Source organism: Plecotus auritus (assembly GCF_963455305.1).
Source record: "Plecotus auritus genome assembly, chromosome: 3".
In the NCBI taxonomy this organism is placed as follows: domain Eukaryota; kingdom Metazoa; phylum Chordata; class Mammalia; order Chiroptera; family Vespertilionidae; genus Plecotus; species Plecotus auritus.
The window spans coordinates 190756332-190769442 of record NC_137772.1 but is presented as its reverse complement, the minus strand read 5'-3'; the positions used below and the strand labels follow the sequence as shown (position 1 = coordinate 190769442).

Here is a 13111-nt window from a genome sequence, read left to right as displayed (position 1 = left end):
ATGGGAGCAAATAATTTTCAGTAACCACCAGAGGCTCGCCCTGATGACAGCACCCGGTGCCCCACCTTGGTCTGGTGCCCCCATTCACCTGCTCCATTATCTCGCCATGTTCCACGCATGCCCCCTGGTATTCAGTGCACATCCTAGCGACAAGTTGTTCGGTTGTTCCCCCGTTCGGTCTATTTGCAAATTAGGATTTTATATATATATAGATAATATTTTCTCTTCCATATTCTTTGTGGTTACGGCTGTCAATATCTGTTCTCGTGTTAAAAACAGTTTCAGGGATGAGATTAAGGGCCTGTAGTTTAAGATCATTAGAGACTTAAGGTACAACTTTCTACATTTATTAAGAGTTAAGGGGTAAATCTGGTGTAAGAAGTGGACAGAGTTGAAATACCTAGTGCTAAGCTCTGCATCGAGTAAACTATACAAGTAAGGGATGTAAACTAGAATTCCCAAGCTTTATTCAATAGAAGTTAACGTAAAACTCAAAAGATCTCCATGCCATAATTATTGAAAGGCATCTTATCTTTAGAAAATGAAGATGGATTAGGATTGAGAAGAATGGAACATAGAAAACTATGTAAAAATCAGGAAGCATTTGCTCAAACAACTCTAAGATTTTATTAACATGTAACAATATTTTGACCTTGATGGTAGACAAATAAGATATTACAGTATTTTTTCTCCCTGTATCCCATGCTTATTAGGAAAATGGAGGCTTTTAGTCTAACAGTGATTTCAAGCATGGACTTTTTTGGGAACAGATTTTCTGTTAAGTCCTGGCTTCACTATTTACTAGCTGTGTGACTTTAGGCAAGATACTTAGTCTCTTTTCTCCTCAGTTTCCTCATCTGTGTAATGGGATAATAGTAGTATAATGGTTAATAATAGTATACCCAACTTAGAATTATGAGGATTCAGGGAGTTAATACATGTATAGCTTTTAGAATCAGATTTCTCACACGATGCTAAATAACTGCAGAAGTCAGAATTTTAGAAACTTGACGAAGAATACACTATTCAAAAAAAGTAAATAATAAAAAAGCAGTTCTGTTTATCAAGCATTAGCATTCTTTTAGACATTGGTGGTGGTGGGCACATCCTATGCAATTATTTTTGAAACAAACTGCCCTTGTCTTACAGAAAACTAAAAATGATACTCTTGAAATCTTATAATCTCTTACAACTTTTACTATTAGGAATTCTCCTTCAGAATGTTACATTTTTTTCCTTTGCCTGGATCCTGACTTTCTCTGTCCTGGTTTATACTGGCCCTGCTTCTTTCGACAGCATCCTGATGCCAGGATGACTATACAGCAGCAAAGAAAGAGGACAGAGGTACAAAGGGCTACAGGAACCAGCCACGTCTTTGAAGTCACAGATGTCCCATCTGGTGTTTTGTCTTCATTCTCAGATGTGTGGTTTCTGCTGTTGTACCCTTTGGTTTTGTTCAGTAACTGCTTGCTGCTGTTGAGTCGGGATGGAATTGGCATATGAGAAAGTTTTGTGTCTATGGGCACAAAGAAAGGAGAAATAGTCTTGTTATCTGGATTGTTGATGAAATCAGCACTGGGTGACACCTTATTTATTTTTGTGGCAATGGAACCATTCAGGGAAATGAATCTTGCCCAAGAATCTGTGGTTAATTCCTCGGAATACCTGGTACGAGTTGCGTTAACCAACTCTTGATGTGTGGTTAATGATGGAGCCTCTATTGATGGTAGCATTTGGTTTATCATGGTGGTTTGTTGTTTATCTAAATTCGTAGTTTTTAGATTTCTTAGTCTGTCCCATCTATCAGATGAAGAACGGGTATTTAGATATGTGGGAGGTGATTGTCCAAAAACCAGCAAATCTGGATCTATACCTGAAAGATAAATAAGGCATCATTCATGTTATTTTTATTTTAAAAGAAAGGACCATATTTCTGGCTGGTGTGGCTCAGTGGTTGAGCTTCAACCCAGGAAGCAAGAGGTGACCAGTTCGATTCCCTGTGAGGGCATTGCTGGCTCGATCACAGCAGGGGTGTGTGCAGGAGGCAGCTGATAGATGATGTTCCTCTCACATCGATGTTTCTCTCTCTCTCCCTCTCCCTCCTTTTTCTCTAAAAATCAATAAAAACTTTTTTTGTTTTTAAAGAAAGGACCATAAAATACAGTTTGGAGAAGTCTCAGGTTTTGCTGGTATGAGTTATTGAACTAAGATAATTGCTTACTTTGAAAGGCTTAGAAACATACTGGCCATATTTGAATTTATCTTAACTTTCCAGGACATTTCCTGTTATGAACAGATATGGCTATATCATGGAGAATACTTCCTGTCTGCCAGGGCTTTGGGGCAACAATAGTGAGTGTTACTGCAAGAGCTACAAAAACAGTAACCATTTGAGAGATATAGAACTTTTAAGTAAAGAAACAAAGTAGGTCCTGATGCCCATATAGCTCAGTGGTTGAATATTGATCCATGAACCAGGAGGTCATGGTTCAATTCCCAGTCAGGTTACAAGCCCATTTGGGAGCTCGATCCCTAATAGGGGGCGTGCAGGAGGCAGCCCATCAATGATTCTTATCATTGACGTTTCTAACTCTCACTGTCCCTGAAATCAATAAAAACATATTTTAAAAAAATAGGCCCTGACCAGTGTAACTATATTCAAATCATGAGCAAAACCCTACATTTCATCCCTTTCCAGTGCCTGAGGGTCCTGATTTTGTCTTCAGTATTTTCTCTTATTTTGTAAACTAACTCCTTTTCTTCTGACTTCAGACCAGTGTAAGTATTGTTTTGACTTTAAAAAGGAAGAAAAAACTCTGAGTAGCTTTCCAATAGTCCCTGATAGCAATCTCCCTCCCTGTACCCCTCTCCTATCTCTCGTCCTCCCTCTCCCGCCCCTTCCCCAAACATTCCTACACCCATTTCCTTCATTTCTGACTTTAGTTTTTGCCACCTTGCTTCTATCCTAATTATCCTGGCAAAATTATGCTTCTGAGGTTGTCGGTAGTTTCTCGTGTCCTGATCACCTGTGTCTCATCGCTTTGGCTTCCTTCCTGTCCTTGATATTGCTGGCCACCCTTTTAAAAAAAATCCTGCCATGACTCTCAGGAGAGTGCCTGCCTCTCATTTCCCCCCTTTCTTTTGCTGGTTCTTTTCTTGGCCCCAACTGGTTGCGCAGTTTTCACAACCTTTAGTTCTTGGTCTTCTGCTATATTTTCTCTTCATCTCATACCCACTCCAAAGAGACTATTCTCATCAACTGTCACCACCACTACAATGATAGCACTGGAACCCACATGCCAGTTTTTTCCTCTCTCCTGAGTTCTCATCTCATTTCTCCTGTGTTCTTCTTGAGGCAGACATGTCTCGTCATCACTGCACGTTCCCAAACCAGTGTCATTTTGTCTGCCTCTGTCTGACACAGTAGCATCGCCATTCTATCATCACTCATGGTGGAATCTGCCAGCCAAGTGATTTTGATTCCTCTCTTCCTATATCGAAAAAGTAACTAATGCTATCCAATTCCTTCCCAATATGCTGGTCGCCATTCTTCCTCGTCCTTGCACCTCCCATGACCTTGTCTGGATCCACTGCCTCCCTGACGGCATTGTCTAACCTGCATCCTGCATAGAGTTTTCCTAGGCACAGAGCACCAGACACCTTTAATGACGGCATTTTATCATTAAGTACCTTTTCTAAGTCTACTCCGCCCACAGCCCTTTGGTTACCTGGCCTACCCTACCTCTCCCATATTGTCCGTGCAGCCCCAAACGTGCCCTGTGGTAGCCCCACCAGTGTTGTTACTTCCCCTGGTGTGATGCAGAACTCCTTGTCCTGGCTCTTCCTTGAAGCCTCTGAATTATCTAGCTTGCTTTAGTCTCCCCTTCTTTTGAGCCTTTGTACTTGTAAGACTTGTCGCATCAACTAGATTTTTAAAATTTAAATTTAATGGGGTAACATTCGTCTACCTGATCTTATACAACTAGATTTTTAAGGAGCTTGAAGGCAGATATATGCTGCAGTCTTCTGCAATGTTGAGCACAGCCTGCACATCGATAAATAACCTCCTTTCTATTTTGATGATAAAAACCTTTTTTGTGTTTATTATTATGTTTATCAATTTGCACCTGAGATGATTATATACATGGACAAAGGACACTTAACATTTTTTTTTCTAAAATAATATATACATTGGGACCAATGACATGTTAATATATGTAAGCCTTGGTGCACTCATTGCCCCTGACATCTACCTTGGTAGAGTCTGTGTATGCAGTGTCAACGGACCCCAGAACTGCCATTTAGCTTTCTTTTATTTCGTAGTGGCACCCTCAGCCACGGCAGTAGAAATGCCTGCCTACTTTGGCTCCTGATGAGGGCTCGTGTGATCAATGAAATATGATGCTTAACCTCTTGTTCAGTCACTTGATTTGTTATCACCTGGGATAAAGTCATCATTGCTGAACTTGTCATTGCTGAACATGTCAAACTAAAGGGAATTTCCTTTAGGTTTCTATCCGGAATGCTAAAAACCTGTCTGCCTGAGTGCCCAGAGTTCACTGGAAAAATAATGAGTTAGGGATTTCTTTGTGGCTATTGCCAGACAGTTTCTAGGTTACATGCCTCTACTAGGATGTTACCAATATTCCTCAAAATACAAACAATATAGATCATTACCATCCGTTACGTTATATAAAATGGCACTGGTTCCAGGCTCCAATATGCAGCTTTCCAGTGTCGGGCAGTGGATATGGAGACAGTTGACATTGTCGTGCATAGGATCATGGTAGAAGACAGCCAAGTTACAGGCAACTGGAAGGGAACAGGCAAAGTATCTCTGCAATGGTCCTGACTTCTGCCCCTTTGATGAGCTCTGAGAACATATTTCTTTCAAGAACATCAGATTCACATGTGAGCTATAATAACCGTCCTTTTAAAGAAAACACCTACTGATTTCTTCTAAGTCATCTTTCATATATTCCCTCCCACACGGGATCACCTAGAATCCTTTCCCAATCCCATGACAAATTCAATTGGCTACAGAAACCTCTGAGTGTGTGTGTGTGTGTGTGTGTGTGTGTGCGTGCGTGTGTGTATTTATTCAGATTTCTAGACGCAGTAGCCCTCTCAGAATGCTCAAGTACTGGAGTTCACCAGAGAAAGAAATAGGAAAATGAAGTGACAACTACTGTATCAGAAGAGGGAATAACAGAAAGGGCAAAAATAGTAATGACTACATTACTGGGAGGGGCCAGAAGGTGGCAAGGAAGCTGGCCTTGACCCTGAGTTCAGGTGTGCTCTGGCCCTATGGTGTAAAAGCACATCCAATGAACAGCACAATCAGTGTCCTTCGGGAGTAGAAAGAGAAGGATGTCAGCATTTGGATTTTAGCAATTTCCCTCATGTTCAGAGGTAAATTGATGCCATGAGAAAATGCTGAGAAGGTACCGCCTCCGTCCCTCCCCCTCAGTGAAGGTGCTGGAATTAGAAGCATCTCTTAGGAGTACATTATTTGCTCATCTTATCTCCCTTTTTCTAAGTAAGATTACTCCTTAACATACATGATGTTTTTGCTGGAAAACCTAAAGTCATATTTGTTGAATGCAGATCTTCAGTCTGTCCTCCCTAACGTGCAACACGTATTTTTCCCTGCTGCCGTGAATTGGAAACATTTGATGGGGAATATCCATTGGCCAAAAGGTATCAACTTCTCCAATAAAATAAGATTACAGAGCCATGGCTTACTATTACCAGACCTCAGCGATGCTGAAAGCTGCTGTGGAATTGCTGTTGCTGAACCTGTACTCCTGTGTAAGGTTATCTGTGGGAGGTGCCTGTCCCCCATTACTTCTGGGACACCCATGTTTCTGCACTCTGTACTTTTCCAGTAGGAGAAAGAATGGGACGAAAGTCAGTAATACAGCCCTAGCTGGTTTGGCTCTATGGATAGAGCGTCAACCTGTGGATGAAGGATCCCGGGTTCGATTCCGGTTAAGGGCACATGCCCGGGGTTGTGGGCTATCCCCAGTGGGGAACATGCAGGAGGCAGCCAGTCAGTGATTCTCTCTCATCATTGATGTTTCTATCTCTCTGTCCTTCTCCTTTCCTCTCTGAAGTAAATAAAAATATATTTAAAAAAAAGTCATTAATACATTGCTAATACCTTATAGATTACAAACACATTCCCTAAGGCTGTGCTGTAAAGTCTAAAGGAAAGGAATAACAAATATTCAATTTTAGATGTTAAATTTCTGATAAGAAAATTGATACTGTAGGGAACAGTTTGTACATCTTCGTGTACATTTGGTCCCCTCTGAGCAGGTTCGTATTGCAGGATTGTGGCGTTTTTAAGTTCTGGCTTCCAGCTGGAAACTGGGAGATGTGTTTGTGCCCTTTCTTCTGGAGAAAGACAGTCACAACTTAGAAGCCACAGGATGCGTCCTGGAAGTCTCCTGGATGCTTGTAGTGTCCTGACGGTCCAGAGGCCACGGCTTCCCTCGTGTTCAGAGGTAAATTGATGCCAGGAGAAAATGCAGAGAAGGTACGCCCTCTCCCACAGCCTGTCAGTGAAGGTGTTGGGAGTTAGAAGAATCTCTAAGGTGAAAATCTGGGCCCTAGCCAGTTTGGCTCAGTGGATAGAACATCGGCCTGTGGACTGAAGGGTCCCGGGTTTGATTCCGGTCAAGGGCACAAGCCTGGGTTGTGGGCTTGATCCCCAGTAGGGGGCCTGCAGGAGGCAGGAGGCAGCCAATCAGTTACTCTCTTTCATCATTGATGTTTCTATCTCTCCCTCTTCCTTCCTCTCTGAAATAAGTAAAAATATATTGAAAAAAAAAAAAAAAAGCAAAGTGGCATATGAGGGGATACCTGTATTTTTTTTTAAAAAAAAAAACTGGATTGGCTATCTTTTCAAAAGATTTCCCTTTAATAAATTAATTGCTCTCCTCTGTGCCTGATTAACTTCTGAGGACTTAGCCTGTGCCAGCATCACATACTGCGGTCTTTTTTTTTTTTTTTTTTTTTTTTTAATTTTTTGACAGTTTAGATTCTCCAAGTAACTCTAATTTGCATCCCAAAAATCTTACATGCATGATTGGATAGGAGGCATTGGCAATTAATAAGTCAGAATCAAACCATGGAAAGAAAGTGTGGAACAGCCAAGAGAAATAATTTAAAATGGTGTGTTGCTTTGTTGCTTTTTTCTAAGTAGCTTTAACATCTTGGAAGAATGAAAAATAAATGAAAGAAGTCTTTAGAAAATTGTAACTTAAAATTCTGTAACAATGAAATACTTTCCTAAGTACAGGCTTTGGGCATGTTCTATGGATGATGTTAAACCCTAATTCTGGATTGCAGACAAAACATATCTGTTAGAATATTTTGAAAATTAATCTCTCTCCTTTCTTCCTTTTCTTTTTGTTTTTCTATTTGACATATATCTCCCTATTTGTTTCAAAATATGAATCCAATCTAAATTCCTGTTTAATACATCCCACATTTGGTCAACACAAGCAAACACATTTAAAAATTTTGAACTAATACCAATATCACCAAAAGAACTTTGAAAAGGAAATTACTATAAATATTTGTGACATTAAATATGCTGTTTTGGGCTATAGGAATATTGTTAGTTGACACTTGGAGGAATATTTTCATTTAGCACTTTAGTGAAGGAAAGGATTCTCTGTTACCTGTAGATTCCATAGCATTTGGGGTCATGGCTAGAATTGTAAAGCAAGCCTACACTGTCCCAAACGGCAAAGTCAGTCTCAATGTCTCTCCATCCCCGCTACTCTCCCTCATCTCAGGGCATCTGACCTAGTTGTCTCCAACTGTTCACTGGACCCTTTGCCCAGGACTCCTCACTTAGGTCTTCATTTTGGAAGTTTCCTCTGAGTTTTGCTCAGGCATATCATTGACACTTACCATCCTTCCTCAGACAGCAGCTCCTGCTGCATTTCTGGCCGGTGCTTTCAGAATAATACCTCAAGAACTGAGCTCCCATCTTCTGAGACTCCTCCAGGTCGACTAGGAGGCCCGGGAAGCGCCGGATCCAGCAGTCCCTGTAAAAAACAGTGGGTGAGCAGAGGGCGTCTGAAGTCCACCCCATGCTTAGGAGCAAGAGCACGTCTGCTGCCACCACTGCCACATGCATTTCCCTGGTAAGGAGATTCGGCAAGAAGTCTGATGTCCAGGCAGAAGCTGGAGCTGACCATCAGGGTTTAGGGCGGTTTCTGGACTTCGGGGCTGTTGCTAAGGAACAGCTTCCTTGGAACTCTTCTGGGGGGTCACGTTCTAGAAAAACGAGGCTGTTCTTTGACTGCATATTGATTTTTCTTTCATTTCTTCCCAGTTGAATCCCAGGTGAACGTTTGATGTGCTGGTGTTAAATTCTGAACACTTTTCAGGCCATTTCAATACTTTGTCCTTTAGCCTCTTAAAGACGTGGGTTCTCTCCTCTCTTTTTCTTCTTTCTCTGAAAGTGAATCACCACAAACACCTTTTACTAAGTAAATATAAAGGCAAGTGGAAATCCTAGCCAAGTGTCTTTCTGAGGACAACAATAGTTTAGTCATTTGACGTCAGATAAAGGAGGGATCCATTTCACCAGAAACAAGACATCATTTTGTAAGGAACTTGTGTGACTACAGACTCCCCCGCCTCCCCCAATTTTTTTCACCCCTGGTATAAAATTTTTGTTTTCACTTAAAAAAAAAAAGGAAAAAAGAAACCTTGAAAGTACATGAAAGCTGAAAATAAAATTAAAGTTTTTAATTTTGCTGTGATTTTGAAAACATTGAATGTAGATCCTGGTTACTTCTCAGGGCTAGGGCATTTTTTTGCCAATGCCAGACAAAAGCTTTTTTAAAAGAAGACTACAAAGATTCTGCAAAATGAACAGCCTCATAACATAGATAGAATACAACACCCATTAAGGTGGTATATTGTCCAATCAAAAATAAAAGTTGTAATTCACAATGAAAATTGTGAAGACGTTCAAGTTGGGGGTTGTCTGATCTGCTTTCTGATCCTCATGTTGGAAGTTATAAAGTAGCCTTCTTGGTGAAGCCGATTCATAAAGACACAGTATCTCCGATTGAAGCAGAGGAGTTGCAAAGAATGTGCATTAGGAAAATGATAAAATGTTTTTAAATTTATAAATATTAATAAAATTACTTCCATGGCAATGCTAAACATTGAAAAAATATTAAAGGTAGTGAAAATAGCCTCTCACTTTCATGAAGACTGTATGTTTTATGTCCCATGATATTCAAGATGACATTAGTTCAAAACATAAAACTGTTGCTTTTTTTGTATCCATTTTACACAGAGCATCAGTGGTAATCAGCTTCGAGCATAAAGAACTACTTTTATTCAAGTAAACTTTTCCTATCCTGTGATCTATATTTCTTCCCTACTTTTTTGCACAATGACTCATTCACTGACTTGACACAAAAATGTTAACATTCTTTGAACTTTTATCTCACCACCTGTTTCCTAATAATAGCCTATCACATCTTTAGAGTTTTAGAAATGTAAATATTAATAATTATTCAAAAGACTGAATAACTTTAAAAACAAAACATTTGCCCTAACTGGTCTGGCTTAGTGGCTAGAGCATCAGCCTGCAGACAGAAGGGTCCCAGGTTCGATTCCGGTCAAGGGCACATTCCTCGGTTGCATGTTGATCCCCAGCCCTGGCTGGGGCTCATGTGGGAGGTAACCAATTGATGTGTCTTTTTCACATCGATGTTTCTCTCTGTCTCTCCTCCTCCCTTCCACTCTTTCTAAAAACCAATAGAAAAATATCCTCGGGTGAGAATGAACAACAACAAAAAAAAAACATTTACTTTCTTCCAAGCAATAATAACATTATGTATTAACTCCTAACTTTGCATAAGCCACATAAAATACACTAAAAATGATATATATTTTATTCTAATGAACTCATAGAAAGCAATTTTCAGTTGCTTACCTGCAAACAATCTGACTGTTCCATCTGTTCCGTGGGTAGAGAGAAGACAAGCTCCCTAATGGCAAAGCAAGGAGCAGATGAACAAAAAATTACCCCTGTTTTTTTATGAGAGTGCATAGCTATTCTGATTAGTTCATGCCCTGGGAACATAAACCAGAAAGACTACTTTCTAACCTCGTAACCTCCACATCTTTCATCACATCAAATGTAGTTTCTTTTGTGTGATATAATTCCTTGACGTTCTCATGTTTCCTGCAGGGATAATGGAACAATCCACAATTGTTCAATCCTTTTGCTATCGAATGATGTTCAAGTGAAGGTCAAAGTTGCATTTTGGAGGGGGACAGTGAGGGTGGGGTGGGGAGAGGACATCTGTAATACCTTCAACAATAAAGATAAAATTAAAAAAAATTTTAAATCTACAAATTCCAATGTAAAAGCATGCTTCAAAATTTTGTAAACATTCTTTTGGTGATTGCATAAATATTGAGTCTTGGAATGAGTAACTTCTTAAAGCCAAGCATTTTGAAAAGGAGAGCTGGAATATGGACTACAGGGCACAGGGGGGATTGCACAAGGGCATAAAGATGGGGCCCAGCCACATCTAGTCTGAAACGTGCCCATGTGAGATGAGATTGCAGAAACCAGAAAGCAACTACAACTCTGAATAAAACATGGCTAAAGAGCTTTGAAATACCCAGGATCTTTGCACTATTGCCATTCGGTGATATATTGTACTTATTTCCAAGTGGGTACTCTTGAGAGAGGTTCAAAAATTAGATTTCTGCCTTAAAAGCCACTCATCTTTCCCAAGTGCCTGGTTCAGTAACTCTGGTGTGGGAGGCAGAATTCTTATTTTTATAAGTACGTGCCCCAGATGATTTCCTAAGATGTTTGAAAAGCACTGATATAGGTGATTGAAATAAATGGAAGTTTTGTCTCTGTGTAGATGTTCAACCTAGTTTATATAGGGCCATTTTACTAGTAAGAACTGTAGTACTTTAAATTGCTCCATATGCTTTAAGAAAGGAAAATTTGACTTTGCTTGTTAAAACAAATAAAAAAGTTGTCCTAGCCCTAGCTGGTTTGGCTTAGTGGATAGAACATCGGCCTGCGGACCCAAGGGTCCTGGGTCTGATTCCTGTAAAGGGCATACACTTCAGTTGCAGTCTCCTCCCTGGCCAGGGCCCTGGTCGGAACAAGTGCAGGAGGCAACCAATTGATGTGTTTCTGTCACATCGATATTTCTCTCTGTCTTTCCCTCTCTCTTCCACTCTCTCTAAAATACAATGGAAAAATATTCTCAAGTGAGGATAAAAAAAAGTTTTCTAGGAATATTGGAGGGACTGAAATATAAAGATAATTTTTAAGTGGTAGTGAAGTAATAGCATAGGTTTACTAAATTCAAAAGACGTTTGAAAAACAGTCAATTTTTCATCCTTATTTTAAAGATGCTAATTGTGTATTTACTAAACATTTTCATTTTATCACTTGATAAAATTGATGCAAATTATTTTAAAGAAATAGGGTCTGAGAAATATAAATGTCATTAATTTTCTTAAAGTGTTTTGCTTTTATTAAATTGCTATACATTCATTTAAAAGAACCAAACCATATAGAAAAATATAAAAAGAAATAAAAACTATTCAAGATCTTAACATTTTGGAAAATCCTCCTAGACATCTCTAAAAAACAGATGCATGTACACAATTTTGCGTGAATGGATTCATATTGGTTTAGAACCTGAGTTTTGTTTTTGTTTTTTTAAATCCCCACATGGGATATGTTTTTACTGATTTTTAAAGAGAGAGAGAGAAAAACATTGATTGGTTGCCTCCTGTATGCGCCCAACCCAGGATTGAACCCACAACCTAGATATCTGCCCTGACTGGGATTCGAACCCACAACCTTTTGGTGTATGGCCAACTGAGACACCTGGCCAGTGCTAGAACCTGTTTGTTTATTTTTTAATCCAGTATAAATTTATATTTTTCAGTGTCTCTAAAGGAAGATGTCTACATCAAAAGTTGTAATAGCTCTATGATATTTCATTCTCTGTATGTGTGAAAATTTGCTCTGCACCTCAGCTTCCTCAGCTCTGAGAGAGTATGAAAATACTATTGCAGTCTATGTAAAGCCCAACAGTGCCTGGCAGTATCTATACTAATAAAATAGTAATGTGCTAATTAGACCGGAGACCTTCCAGAGACCTTCCGGACAAAGCCGGGGCTTTGGCAGGCCTGCAAACCACCCCCAAATGGCCTTCAGCCCCTCGCCCAGGACTGCCACATTCCCCAGCGGGGACTCTCACCCCGATGGGGCATGGCCAGCCTACAAACGGCCCTCAGCCCATTGCCCAGGCCCACCCTACCCCCAGCGGGAACCCTCACCCTGGTGGGAGTGTGGCCAGCCTGCAAACAGTCATCAGTCCCTCGCCCAGGCCGGCCACACCCCCCCCCCAGTGGGGACCCCCACCCTGATGGGGGCATGGCCGGCCTGTAAACCACCCCAGGCCCCTCGCCCAGGCCAGCCCCACCCCACAAAGGGACCCCCACCCTGATCCGGGACCCCATTCAGGGCAGACCAGCCAGCCCCCACCCATGCACCAGGCCTCTATCTATACTAATAGACTGGGAGACCTTTTGGATGTCCTTCCAGACAAAACCATGGTGGTGGGGCCAAGGCAGAGGCAGTTAGGGGTGATCAGGCCAAGAGGGGAGGGCAGTTGGAGGTGATCAGGCCAGCAGGGGGGCAGTTGGGGGTGAGCAGGCTGGCAAGGGGGGCAGTAGGGGGCAAGAAAGCCAGCGGGGGGGGGGGGGGCAGTTGGGGGCGAGCAGGCTGGCAGGCCAAGTGGTTAGGGGCAATCAGGCAGGCAGGCAGGTGAGCAGTTAGGAGCCAGCGGTCCCAGATTGCATGAGGGATGTCCGACTGCTGGTTTAGGCCTGATCCCACAGGGATCACACAGGGATTGGGCCTAAACTGGCAGTTGGACATCCCCCGAGGAGTCCCAGATGGGAGAGGGTGCAGGCCAGGCTGAGGGACACCCCCCCATGCACAAATTTCGTGCACCAGGCCACTAGTTATATATAACTAGAGGCCCAGCGCACGAAATCGTTGCTGCTCCCCCCCCTCCCC

The 13111-nt window shown here is 41.4% G+C and overlaps 1 protein-coding gene across 1 annotated transcript; it reads right to left on the bottom strand.

Annotated features, from left to right (window-relative positions):
* Positions 1–1223: 1223 nt before the first annotated feature.
* Positions 1224–8155, bottom strand: MANSC4 (MANSC domain containing 4; the record flags this gene model as incomplete). The annotated part of the gene is made up of 3 exons (XM_080658976.1): positions 1224–1873; positions 4678–4812; positions 7927–8155. 3 exons carry the CDS (start codon positions 8153–8155, stop codon positions 1224–1226), a joined length of 1014 nt encoding a protein of 337 aa, XP_080515102.1.
* Between the last annotated feature and the right edge of the window lie 4956 nt (positions 8156–13111).